The sequence below is a fragment of the Octopus bimaculoides genome, chromosome 4 (genome assembly GCF_001194135.2).
Source record: "Octopus bimaculoides isolate UCB-OBI-ISO-001 chromosome 4, ASM119413v2, whole genome shotgun sequence".
In the NCBI taxonomy this organism is placed as follows: domain Eukaryota; kingdom Metazoa; phylum Mollusca; class Cephalopoda; order Octopoda; family Octopodidae; genus Octopus; species Octopus bimaculoides.
In genome coordinates, this window is record NC_068984.1 from 114,904,267 (window position 1) to 114,918,009 (window position 13,743).

General features: G+C 38.5%; 1 protein-coding gene across 1 annotated transcript in view; it reads right to left on the reverse strand.

The window, feature by feature from the left end:
* The window catches only part of LOC106872128 (alkylglycerol monooxygenase), a 33,477-nt gene extending 20,630 nt beyond the window's left edge, over positions 1–12,847 (reverse strand). The window contains exons 1-3 of the mRNA XM_014918998.2: positions 12,404–12,847; positions 5,150–5,277; positions 599–750 (exon numbers count right to left, since the gene is read on the reverse strand). Coding sequence (XP_014774484.1) covers positions 599–750; positions 5,150–5,277; positions 12,404–12,529 — 406 coding nt within the window. The 5' untranslated portion in view covers positions 12,530–12,847. The remainder of the gene's footprint in view (positions 1–598; positions 751–5,149; positions 5,278–12,403) is intronic.
* Positions 12,848–13,743: the final 896 nt, after the last annotated feature.

Genomic DNA, 13,743 nt, shown 5'->3' on the forward strand with positions numbered 1-13,743 from the left:
CTCACAAGGCTTTGGTTGGCCCGAGTGGATTTGGTAGATGGAAACTGAAAGAAGCCCGTCGTATATATGTATATGTATATGTATATATGTGTGTGTGTGTTTGTGTGTCTGTGTTTGTCCCCACAACGTCGCTTGACAACTGATGCTGGTGTGTTTACGTCCTTGTAACATAGCAGTTCGGCAAAAGAGACCGATAGAATAAGTATTAGGCTTACAAAGAATAAGTCCTGGGGTCGATTTGCTCGACTAAAGGCAGTGTTCCAGCATGGCTGCAGTCAAATGACTGAAACAAGTAAAAGAGTAAAAAGAGTATGCATACATCACGCACGCACACACGCGCACACACACACTCCCCCCCCCCCACTTATATAAAGTATCTGATAGACAAATCAGTAACGGTGTAGTTTCATATTTGTTAAATCTGTTAAAAATAGCAACAAAATCTCCCTCTTTAAAAGAGCAGGACACGTTTGATAATATGGGCCTGTGTTCACAGTCTGGAAAAACATTCATGAAATAATCACTTTAAAAAAGCAGAGTGCTGAGTCAGGCATGTTGGTATCAAAAGCAATAAAAATCTGAAAGCATCATACTTTACCATGTGCTAGACGATGGAACCAGTAGTAGGAAAAGTCAATGGCTAAAAGAGTAATTATCCAAGTATATGGTGAGTTCCATTCCAGTTTTACAATGTGGTAATTATTGTATACCCACTGGTAAATATTCAGAAATATAGACCTCAAAAAGATCCTGTAATTAATAATAATAATAATAAAAAACTTGAACATTATTATGAAACTATAATATCAAGTAAATGAATTAAAATCTTATCGTCTTTTTCCCTATTTGAAATCAATTTGCCAATTATACTTCAGTATGGTTAAAGGATTGTCATGTCATATACATAATTGTCCATTCCATTTGACTGTTAATTTTTAAATATGTTTTTCTATTTGTTATAAGTTTGTTTCCCAGCTATATGGTTCAGGGTTTAGGTTCAATCCCACTGTGTGGCACCTTGGGCGAGTGCCTTCTGCTATGGCTTTGGGCTGATTATGAGTGGATTTGGAAGATATAAGCTGAATGAAGTCTTTTGTATATATATATGTCATCATCATCATCATTTAACATCCGTTGTCCATGCTGGCATGGGTTAGATGGTTTGACCAGGGCTGGCATGCTGGAAGGCTGCATCAGGCTCCAGACTGATCTGGCATAGTTTTCTGCAGCTGGATACCCTTCCTAACACCAACCGCTCTGAGAGTGTAATGGGTGCTTTTACATGCCACCAGTATGGGTGCCATTTGTGTGACACCAGTATCTGTCACAGCTGTGATTTTGCTCAGCTTGATGGGTCTTCTTCTCAAGCGTAACATAATACCAAAGATCTTGGTCATTGCCTCCATGGGGCCCAATGCTTGAAAGGAACTCAGTCACTTTGCTTCCGTCAGGCCCAACACTCGAAAGGTGTTCTTTATGTGTCATGGGTACGGGCGCCAGTTATGTGACACCAGCATCAACCATGACTACAATTTCACTTGATTTGATGGGTCTTCTCAAGCACTGCATATCGCCAAAAGTCTCAGTCACTAGTCATTGCCTCTGTGAGGCTCAAAGTTTGAAGATCATGCTTCACCACTTCATCCCATGTCTTCCTGGGTCTACCTCTACCACAGGTTCCCTCCACAGTTAGAGAGCAACACTTCTTTACACAGCTGTCCTCGTCCATATGCATCACATGACCATACTAGCACAGTTGTCTTTCTTGCGCACCACATCTGATGCCTGTTATGCCTAACTTTTCTCTTAAGACGCTTACATTCTGTCAAACATGCACACTGATCTTTTGTAGTAAAGATCAGTGTGCATGTTGAACATGCACAAGAGATCTTTTGTAGTTAAGATTGTTTGCCAACACAACATGGCAGTCTCGGTCTAGGACGAATGTTGCTGCAATTTAGCCCCAGGAGACATCGTCTCCAGCTGGCTATATGACATGATCTGTGTCCTTACATTTTTGAACAAGGGAATCTAGCACCCCCACTCAGCTCAAAACAATATCTGTGTATCGCGATTTCCGGGTTATTTCCTGTCATCAGCACAGAATAATGGGGCTAAATTACAGAAACATTCGTCCTAGACCGGGACTACCATGTTATGTTGGCAAACAGTCTTTACTACAAAGTACTGCTGCTGAATATCTCACATCTGAGATTTAAAAATAGTAATTTTCTAAGGGATCTTTTATTCTATGCATCTTTGAAGGTGCAAATCCAGGGGACAATTTGTCGATAAAATAAATGACAATGACTTCACCACTTTTAGCTTACTGATTTTCAGAAAAGTACAGACATAAGCAAATACACACACACACACACACACACACACAAATATGTATGCATACATAAATAATACATACATTCATACATATATACACCCATACACAAACATATATGGTGGACTTCTTTCAGTTTACCTTTACCAAATCCACTCACAAAGATTTGGTTGGCACTAAGGCTCTAGAAGAAGATATGAAATCACTGATCATCACCATAAGATAGTTGCTCAATCTTCTAGAAATACCAGCTAAATCTCTCACAAATCACACCCTACCATCTTAAAAGTAGGTGGATATATTGGACAATGTAGCCTTAGATATATAAAAAAACAGATCAGTCATGGCTAGAGTGTCTTTGATAATAGGTCTGCTCAGTCAGGGATAACTTGAGATTAAACAATAACAACAGAAGCATTGATGATATCTTTGGGTGTGACAATGGACTATTTTCTCTTTGATGCATATATAGGTTATAATATATATATAAAAAAAGGACCCTCTTTGGTCATAAATGACCATGGGATTGGACCAAGAAAGTTATCCTCTGAGGCACAAGTCCGGGTAAGGTTGTTTATAGAAGACTAGCAGTTTCCTATGTATATCAACCTTCCCTCTCCACAACACCAATGTTATCCATGGGAAAGGCAAAGGCTGATACAGCTTGGTACCAGTGATGTCACAACTCATGCCTGAGAATTGAACTCACTACCTCATGATTGTAAGCCCAATGCTTTAACCACAAAGCCATGTGCCTTTACTATTATAATATATAACCTATGTAAATTCCATTGAGGTTGACTTTGCCTTTCATCCTTTTGGGGTCGATAAATTAAGTACCAGTTGCATACTGGGGACGATCTAATCGACTGGCTCTCTCCCCCCAAATTTCGGGCCTTGTGCCTAGAGTAGAAAAGAATATGTAACCTATATATTTATATTATAAATGTGTACAAAGACCCAGAACATTATTAACCCTCTAGTATTTAAACTAGTATATCCAGCCAGAGTATTCTGCTTGTTTTATGTTCAAAGTGGCCTTATTTGGCCTCTTACACCGACCCTTCAATATCATTCTAAAAATTAACAGTTACCTCATCAGCATCTCAAAGCTACAAAAGATAATGTATGATAAACCCTTCAGCATTCAAATTACTCTGCTAAATGTAATGCTTAATTATTCATATTGTTTTGAATTATGTACTGTCTCATAGTTTTGAAATTTTAATGATGTTATTGTCTATTTTTAGAATGACATTGTAGGGTAGGGATGAGAGGTTCGATCAGGCCAATTTGAACATAAAACATGAGGAATATTTGGGCTGGTTTGGATATGGCAGGTTTAAATGCTAAAGGGTTAATTCAAAGCAATCATCATCGTCATCGTCGTCGTCATCGTCGTCGTCGTCGTCGTCGTCGTCGTCGTCGTCATCGTCATCATCATCATCATCATCATCATCATCATCATCATCATCATCATCATCATCATCATCATCGTTTAACGTCCGCCTTCCATGCTAGCATGGGTTGGACAGTTTGACAGGAGCTGGCCAGGCAGAAGACTGCACGTGACTTCTGTGTCTGTTTTGGCATGGTTTTTACTGCTGGATGCTGTTCCTAACACTAACCACTGTGAATAAAAAAAAGCATTAATTTTGACAGAATATTGTGAATGCTAAAAGGTTAAAGACCAATATCTAACTTCAGGTTTATTAGTTGAATACTAGCACTATGGATTCCTGTAATTCAGAAAGGATTACCATTTTAGCAAAACACTTAATGAGGGGCAACAAATTTCTGCAATTTGTGAAAAATTATTATGGAAACTCTTAACTAATGATATCTAGGCTAAAATTAATGAATTACAAGACTGGAAAGAAAGGGAAGAAAAACATATCAATTAACAGATTACTCACTGAAAAGAGTGGATAGCAAAATCATTTATGAGCTTAAATAAAATAAGTTGCAGTATTGAGTAGTATGGAGTTACTTCCCTTTAAGTTCTGAGTTCAAATTCTGACAGGCAAAACCTACTTTTCAGTTTTCTCGTGTTAATAAAGTAAACAGTAGCCAAGTATTGGGATTGATTGAATCAACTATACTCTCCTTGTTCCCCATATCTGTGTTTCTTGCACATATTATTATAATGAACTTATTGTATACAGTGCTCAGGTACATTACAACCTATCGGAAAAGGGTAAAAGAGGGGACAGAGAATGGCAATAAATCAAGTAAAGAAAGACAGTAATGATAGCTAAAAGCACATACATAATCCTTTCTACTCTAGGCACAAGGCCCGAAATTTTGGGGGAGGGGACCAGTCGATTAGATCGACCCTAGTACGCAACTTGTACTTAATTTATCGACCCCAAAAGGACGAAAGGCAAAGTCTACCTCGGCGGAATGTGAACTCAGAACATAAAGACAGTTGAAATAACTGCTAAGTATTTTGCTCGGTGTGCTAACATTTCATATTCCTTTATTGCCCACAAGGGGCTAAACATAGAGGGGACAACAAGGACAGACAAAAGGGGTTAAGTCGATAACATTGACCCCAGTGCATAACTGGTACTTAATTTATCGACCCCAAAAGGATGAAAGGCAAAGTCGACCTCGGTGGAATTTGAACTCAGAACGTAACGGCAGATGAAATACTGCTAAGCATTTTGCCTGGAATGCTAACGTTTCTGCCAGCTCGCTGCCTTAAAGGCACATCCATAATACACAGCATAAGACAGGAAAGTGAACAGGAAGCAAGCAATTTTTGAAGGAAGCATTTTGGCAGAAATCAAGGTTCTATGAGTGAAAACTTACAATGGAATTCTTGATAATATTCCAGCACTGATTGAAGTGAGACCATCAGAAATTCGTACTTTCCCATGACCAAAGAGCAAGCTAATAAATGCTTCCACCAGGACAAAGGTTATGAAAACTGGTGATGCCTGTTGAAATAATTTATAGACGAAAATTATTATAAACAATTAAAGAAATCATAAAGAGAAATTCAAAACCTGAATATATATCACCATCATCATCAATGTCTGCTCTCCATGCTGGCATGGATTAGACGGTTTGATTGGACGAGCCGGAGAGCAGCACCAGGTTCCAGTCTGATTTGGCATAGTTTCTACAGCTGGATGCCCTTCCTAACACCAACTACTCCAGGAGTGTAATGGGTGCTTTTACACACACAGACACAGACAGACACAGACACATACACACACACACCTGCTGAGTATCCTGTCATTGCTGGGTAATTTTCACAGCAAAATACCTTGACAGACTTTTGGAATAGCACACCCTCATAAGTTGTTTTTTTCCCATTTTGAAGGGGATTTTTCAGATTTTTTACCACTATACTTTTGAAATGATAGGGGAAGCTTTTTATGAAAAAAGTTTTGAAAATTTATGACCCCTCCCCCTCCCCACTACCCTTCTGGACTTAGTTTGTCAAATTTTTGTTTGCACTACACACTTAAAAAACAAGTGAAGTCATCTGTTCTGAAAAAAAAAAAAAATGAAAATTTATGTATTTTTCAACCTTCCTCACTCAGTACCAATTTTGGACAACTTTGAAATTAAAAAAAAAAATTTTGGATATTGGCAATCATCATTGCAACAATCCCCTTTTTATTTTCTTTCCAACAGAAAATGAAATGTAATTTAAAAACAATAGTGAAATCCTTTTTAATATTTTCATTAACTCCACGTCTGCCATAAGTCCTAAAACTTTTGATTGAAAAATTATTTTTTAATCATAGTTCTAGAGTATGGACAGTCCAAATATGAAATTTGTTTCTGTTTATATTTTCAAAATAATTTTTAGACAAACATAGGAGTGGCTGTGTGGTAAGTAGCTTGCTTACCAACCACATGGTTTCGGGTTCAGTCCCACTGTGTGGCACCTTGGGCAAGTGTCTTCTACTATAGCCTCGGGCCAAGCAAAGCCTTGTGAGTGGATTTAGTAGACGGAAACTGAAAGAAGCCCATCGTATATATGTATATATATATGTATGTGTGTGTGTATATGTTTGTGTGTCTGTGTTTGTCCCCCCAACATCACTTGACAACTGATGCTGGTGTGTTTACATTCCTGTAATCTAGCGGTTCAGCAAAAGAGACCGATGGAATAAGTACTAGGCTTACAGAGAATAAGTCCTGGGGTTGATTTGCTCGACTAAAGGCGGTGCTCCAGCATGGCCACAGTCAAATGACTGATACAAGTAAAAGAGTAAAAGAGTAAACATGTGAGCGATTTAATGGAGATATAGCTGGTGTTTCTAGCATATCCCACGACCACCTGGTGCCTTCCTAGTTTCTTTGTAACTCGGACATGTATTGATGTTTTTCAATATTTTTCTCTCCACAAACACATTTATTTAGAAAAAAACGTGTGTTAAGCTAAGGAAAAATATTTTCCAGATATTTAGCTGTTTTTATCTCGCATTCAGAGTTTTCTGGTGAGAGCTTGATATTTTTTTATCTACTGTTTCAGGAGAAATCTTCACATGCACAAACATGTAGTGGTTTCAGGCCTGTAATAGTAATCAGTCCAAGCTATACTTTTCCAGTCTGTCATGTCCAAAGATGATTGTTAATTTACCTTTTCATACTTAAGGAAGGTTCTTCAACATGAAACCATTCAGTAACATGAACTGGCTGTTATGAAACCAAACTTATGATATTGTATGAATAATATCATATATACAATATGATATTGTATTAATAATAGTAGTGGGTAGCGATTTTCTTCACTACTTCAGGGAGTGACGATCCTGCCTGACATAAGTCCCGGGCTTAGCTGACTACAGCTGACTGTACCAGGTATGGGCCCCTATCCGGAGTGGAGCCCCGTAGGCGGTTTAGTGTTTGACTCGATACTCTTCTGGCAGCTCCTGCAACCAAGCTGGTGCCAAACGTAATGCCCTGCACTCCTTTGGACTATGTCAGCAAGGTCAAGAGAGGAATCCTGTGGCCATGCTGGGGTACTGCCTTGAAGAACTTTTAGTTGAATGAATTGACTCCTGTGCTTATTGTTTTGTTAAGTCTGATACTTATTCTGTTGGTCTCTTTTTGCTGAACCGCTAAGTTACAGGAATGTAAACAAACCAACACTGGTTGTCAAGTGATGGTAGGAGACAAACACAGGCACAAAGACACACCTACCCACAGGTTTCTTTCAGTTTCTGCCTACCAAATCCACTCACAAGGCTTCGGACAGCTTGAGGCTATAGTAGAAGACACTTGCCCAAGATACCACATAGTGGGACTGAACCCAGAACCATGTTGTTTGGAAGCGAGATTCTTATCATACACCTATGCCTGCACTGATATTATTGAAAAGAGAATGAGATTCAAGATACTGGGGAAGGCTGCTGCCGATGGCTGTGTCCATCACCTTTGAGATAATGGATAAATCTGTGTTAGTGTGAGTTGATAGAGTTGGAAGAGTTATCTTTCTTGGGAATAGAAAACACTATAGCAATGTTTCTGAATACTGGAATATATCTCAAAAGACAGAGAGATAGAGAGGAGAGAGAGAGGGGGAGAAATAGGAGAGAGAGGGAGAAAGGAGAGAGAAGAATTTGGTGAGGATATGTGATGTTCTAGCTGCCTTTTTAACTCTATCTCTCAACACTATTTTCAATATTTTTAACTGTTTTCAAAAGTTAAAATCTTTTAAACTATATTTTCAATATGGACACTGACAAAAAAATTATCAAACAGGCTAAATGGATACTACACTAAGAGGATACGAATGACCCTAAATGTGAAATGACAGCAACATATGACAAATAAATGCCTTTATGGAGACCTGTCAAAAGTTAGTGAGAAGATCAGGCAAAGGTAGCTGCGTGCATCGCCCAGTACTGGAGGCATCCAAATCAGTCTTGTGGAACCCACTTCATGGTGATATAAGAAGAGTAAAATGGCACACTTACATCAACAACTTGATGGCAGACATTGACCTGGGATGTATCCAGGACCTTGAGGTAGTGATAATGGACGGAAAAGTGTAGTGGGTGAAATTTGTTGCTGTTGCCTGGGTTTGAACCCGGTAATAATAATAATTCGATACTGAGTACTCCCTTTTCTTCCTCTTGTTTACACTTACATAAACATACCCACAATAATTGTTGTTGTTGCTTTCTTTTTGTGTGTGTGTATGTATTTATATATCTATGTAAGTATCATCATCATCATTTAACGTCCGTTTTCCATGCTGGCATGGGTTGAACGGTTTAACTGAAAATGTAACTCTGGCATCAGCCATGACTATGATCTCACTTGGCTTAACAGGTCTTCTGAAGCACAGTATATCACCAAAGTTTCTAGTCATCTGTCACTGTCTCCACGAGGCCCAAGAGTCAAATGGTGCTTTTTACATGCCACTGGCATGGGTGCCAGTTATGTGACACTGGATTCGCCGGGCCATGACTACAATTTCACTTGGCTTAATGGACCTTCTCAAGCATGGCATATCGCCCAACATTTGAAGGGTGCTTTTTATGAGCCAATTATGCAACACTGGCATTGGCCATGATTACAATCTCACTTGGCTTGATGGGTTTTCTCAAGCATGGCATATAGTCAATGGTCTCAATTACTAGTGATTACCTTTGTGTGGCTCAGTATTCAAAGATCATGGTTCATCACCTTGTCCCATGTTTTCCTTGGTCTACCTCTTCCACAGGTTCCCTCCACCATTAGAGTTCAGCACTTCTTCACACAGCTGTCCTCGTCTATACACATCTCATGACCATACTAGCACAGTTGTCTCTCTTGTACACCACATCTGATGCCTCTTATGCCCAACTTTTCTCTCAAGATGCTTATACTCTGTCACACATGCACACTGACATTATACATCCAGTGAAGCCTATTAGCTTTATTTCTTACAAGCCTATGTACATCACTGCCGTGTAGCATAGCTGTTCATACACAGTTATCATACAATCTGCCTTTCACTCTGAGAGAGAGAGAGAGACCCTTTGTTACCAACTGAGGTAGGAGCTCTCTGAACTTTGCCCAGCCTATTCTTATTCTAGCAGTTACGCTCTTGGAGCATCCACCTCTGCTACTAACTTGGTCACCTAGGTAATGGAAGCTATCAACTACTTTTAGTTTTCCCTGCTGGCATTTGACTGAGTCTATTTTCTGTACATTTTTAGAGTTAATTGTAACTGTGCACCTTCCACATACAAAATCTATTTTCTTTGTTAACCTTCTTCTGATATTGCTGCACCTTGTATGTGTCCATAGCTTACACCAGGTACATGTTATGGAGTTTCTACTTACACCTTTACTACAGATTGAGCAGGGCCATCTACCTGAAGGGGTTTGTGATTTGTCTGCTCTCCAACTTACTAAGATTTTGATTTTTGCTAGATTAACTCTAAGGCCCTTTGATTCTAGACTTTGCCTCCCCACTTGAAATTTCTTCTCTAGTCCTGGTAGTGATTTGGTTATAAGTACAAGGTCATCAGCGTAGAGGAGCCCCTAGGGGCAACCAGTCTTAAATTCCTCTGTTATTGCCTGGAGGACTATGATGAACAAGAAGGATCTGAGGGCCAATCCTTGGTGAATCCCTACTTGTACCCAAATTCCTTGCTATACTCATTGCTAACCTTAACCTTAATGACAACATTCCTGTACATAGCTTGTACAGCTCTCACCAACCACTCATTTATCCTTAGCTTCTGCATTGATCATCAGATAAGGGAGCAAGGGACTCTGTCAAAAGCTTTCTCTATGTTGACAAAAGCCAGGTACAGGAGTTTATTTTTAGCCAGATATTTCTCCTGCAGTTGCCTAACCAGGAATATAGCATCAGACATGCTGCTGTCTAGCACAAATCTGAACTGCATCTCATCTACACCAACTCTCTTCCTAATTAATTGAGCTATGACTCTTTCTGTGACTTTCATCACCTGGTCCAGCAATTTGATGCCTCTGTAATTATTCCTAAAGTGTCACCTTTGCTTTGTAGCTGTTGACTTATAATGCAGCTGCACCAATTGTTGGGTATGACTCCTTTGTGGACAACCTGATAAACTATATGGGTAACTAGGTTATATCCTACTCTGCCAGATATTTTGAGCATCTCAGTGGTGGTTCCTGATGGGCTGGGGGCTTTCCTTGTCTTCATATTCTTAAGTAAGCACACACACACACACACACACATGCACATACATATATACATACATACATACATACATGCATGGCTGTGTAGTAAGAAGTTTGTTTCCTAATCACATGGTCTTGGGTTCAGTCCCACTGTATGGCACCTTGGGCAAGTATCTTCCACTATAGCCTCTGGCTGACCAAAGACTTTGAGTGGATTTGGTAGATAGAACTGGAAGGAAGCTGTCACACACACACACACATTTGCATGTATTTGTGTGAGTGTGTGTGACTCCTTGTCTCAACATCATGTGATAGATGTAAATGAATGTCACTATGATGCATAAACGTTTCCAATCGTTTGTGAAGAACTTATCTGGCCACAGAAAAATCTAGCCTAATAAATTCCAAGTGACCCATGCAAGCATGGACAAGTGGGCATTAAAACAAGAATGTCAACGACGGTAGCAACGACGACGACGACGACGATGATAATATGTATGCATGTTGCTGTTATTTTCATTTTCAAAAGAATTAGAGAGAAAAAAAAAAGAACAAAAAAAAGTTTTTAAAATGTGGTTGTTCTTAGTTTTTGACACCAATTCTAAACAAGAGCAGAGAATTACATTTATGTATTTGTACCTTTTATAATTATCAAACACTTAACAGATTTATGGATTAACATAAAATGGTAAATCTGATAGTCATTTAAAAACGTTTTAAGATATTATTTGGACGAGACTATTTAAATAACTAGGTTTCTTTATGAGATTAATAACAATTTATTGGTTTTGAACTTATATTTTTGGCAATTCTTGTTCAATAAAAAATTCCTAATTAAATCTAATGTAATTTGCAGCATTTTAATTTAGGTTTAATCTGACGAATCTTAAATCCACCGGAAGTAACTCAGATTTGTGAGCAATAATCAAGAAATATACGTTAACAGAAAGAGGGTGTTGCTTTCAACTTATCAGTACAAAATTCATAAAGTATCAACTTACACTCCGTGTGTTTGTTTGCGTGTGTGGGTATGTGGGTGTGCGTTCTTACGTGCGTGCATGTGTGTGTGTATGTGTTAATGTAGGAATTCTTTATCTCTTATTTTTTTTTTACTTGCTTCAGTCAGACTGCGGCTATACTGGAGCACCCTATTAACCTAAGTACTTGTTATTTCTTTCTCTCTTTCTTTCTTTTTTGCTTGAAGTCTGGTACTTATTGTGTATCGGTTTCTGTTGCTAGACCACTAAATTACTGGAGCGCAAACAAACCAACACCGATTTTCAAGCAAGCGATGTGCATGTAAGAAACGCACACACACACACACATACACACACACAACACACACACATACACACACACACACACAACACACACACCACACACACACACACACACACCTGACGAGTTGGCTTCTTTTGATGAGCCTAAGAAACTTTAGATATGGTCCCCGAATCAAATTATATGTATGTATGTATGTATGTATGTATGCATGCATGTAAGTATGTATGTATGTATGTATGTATGTATGTATGTATGTGATGAACTTCCGCACAGTTTCTGTCTCCATCATTCACTCACACGGCCTTGGGCTATAATAGAAAACACTTGCTCGAAGTAACATACGGTGGGAATGAATCTGAAAACATTTCCCTCACCCCCCCCTTTTTTTGTCTTAAAAAGACATTTTTGAATCGTCTTTGAAATTTTTTTGTTTTTGTTTTTGTAACCTGAACTTTGGATTTACTGAACAAAGAGCCATGTTGAAAATAATTTCCCCTTTTTCGTGGGTATAAAACAGTGGGAACGTAAACGTGTTTTTGATGTGGCTATTGTTTATGTTGGTCACAGCGTTTAAGTAGTGGAATAATACATGAGAGATAGAGAACAAGAAGGAACAAGTGAACGAGAGAGAGAGAGAGAAAGAGAGAGAGAATTAGTTACCTCTTTTTCATATTCCGGGACATCTTCAGGATACTGAAAAGAAGTTTCGTTGGGAGTCACCAAATAAAACATACGCCTCAATTTACTCCCAGTTGGACTGAACCAAACCGACTGCAAACTCTCCATGTTTACTTCTTGTTCTGTCTTCTTACTTTGTTTACAATTTCTTTTGTGTCTTGGTGCGATCGGATGGTTAGAAAATAAAAGAAATAATAATAATAATTATATTTATAATAGTATTGTGTCTACAAATATTATTACTTATTATTGTCTAAGTACTACTATAATAAGAATTTTTGTTTTGTGCGATGCCTATCTTTTGCCTGGAACGGTTAGCTGAGACAATCTCCGCCCAGACCTACATTAGAATGAGCAAATGTAAATAAATTGTCGACTGCTAATTTTTTTACCCCCACTTCTAAATGTCCTTCCTTACATTACGTCATGACGTTGTGTCATAGTTTAAAAGATAATAACTCAGATTTCCTCTTGGTTTTACAATACACGTATTCATTTATTAATTTAGCTGATGATTAGAAATCTATAAACTCGTTCATGCACACGCATTTGTGTGATACTTTGTAAAGTTAGGTACAATATCCATTCAAACATTTTGGTGGGGAAAGCTGAAACTGTCGATTGATTAGCTATGTACTTGCATAGGTATTTGATTGGTGTTTATCTTATCGATCGTTGTAAGAACAAACAGTGATTCGAACTCAAAAGTACAGAATCGTAACTAAATATCGCAACATTTTGTCCAACGCTCTACCAATTCTGAAGCCCACAGCTCTCACACTTGTACACGTGATGGTTCCTGATTTAGGTACAAGGCCAACAATTTTAAGGAGAGGAGTTCAATCGGTTCTATCCACTCCAGTACTTGACTGATACTTTATTTTATCGTTTCTGAAAGGTTGAAAGATAAAGTTGAGCGCGGCTACACTTGAAATCAGAAAGGAAAGAACCGAACGAAACACTGCAAGCATTTTGTCCACCGTTCTATCAATCTACTACTCTCACACACGTACACCAAATAAAATTCACATAAAACATGATAAATTCGCGTGTCACAAGTTGACGATAGGCCTAATGTTTTGGGAGTGGACAAAACTGAAACTAGAGCGACACATACCAATGATACCACAGTGAACATACCAATACATATATAGGAAAGTTGGTTATACATCATTAGATGTATACCTGACTTTCCTATATAATATTAAGAATATAACGGAACGCTGAACTCCAGACTATCAACTTAAACAACATTTATTCAGGTGGTAAATATATACATCTTTAGCTCTTGTTTGTTGTTACAGCTTCTGTGTGTGTGAGCA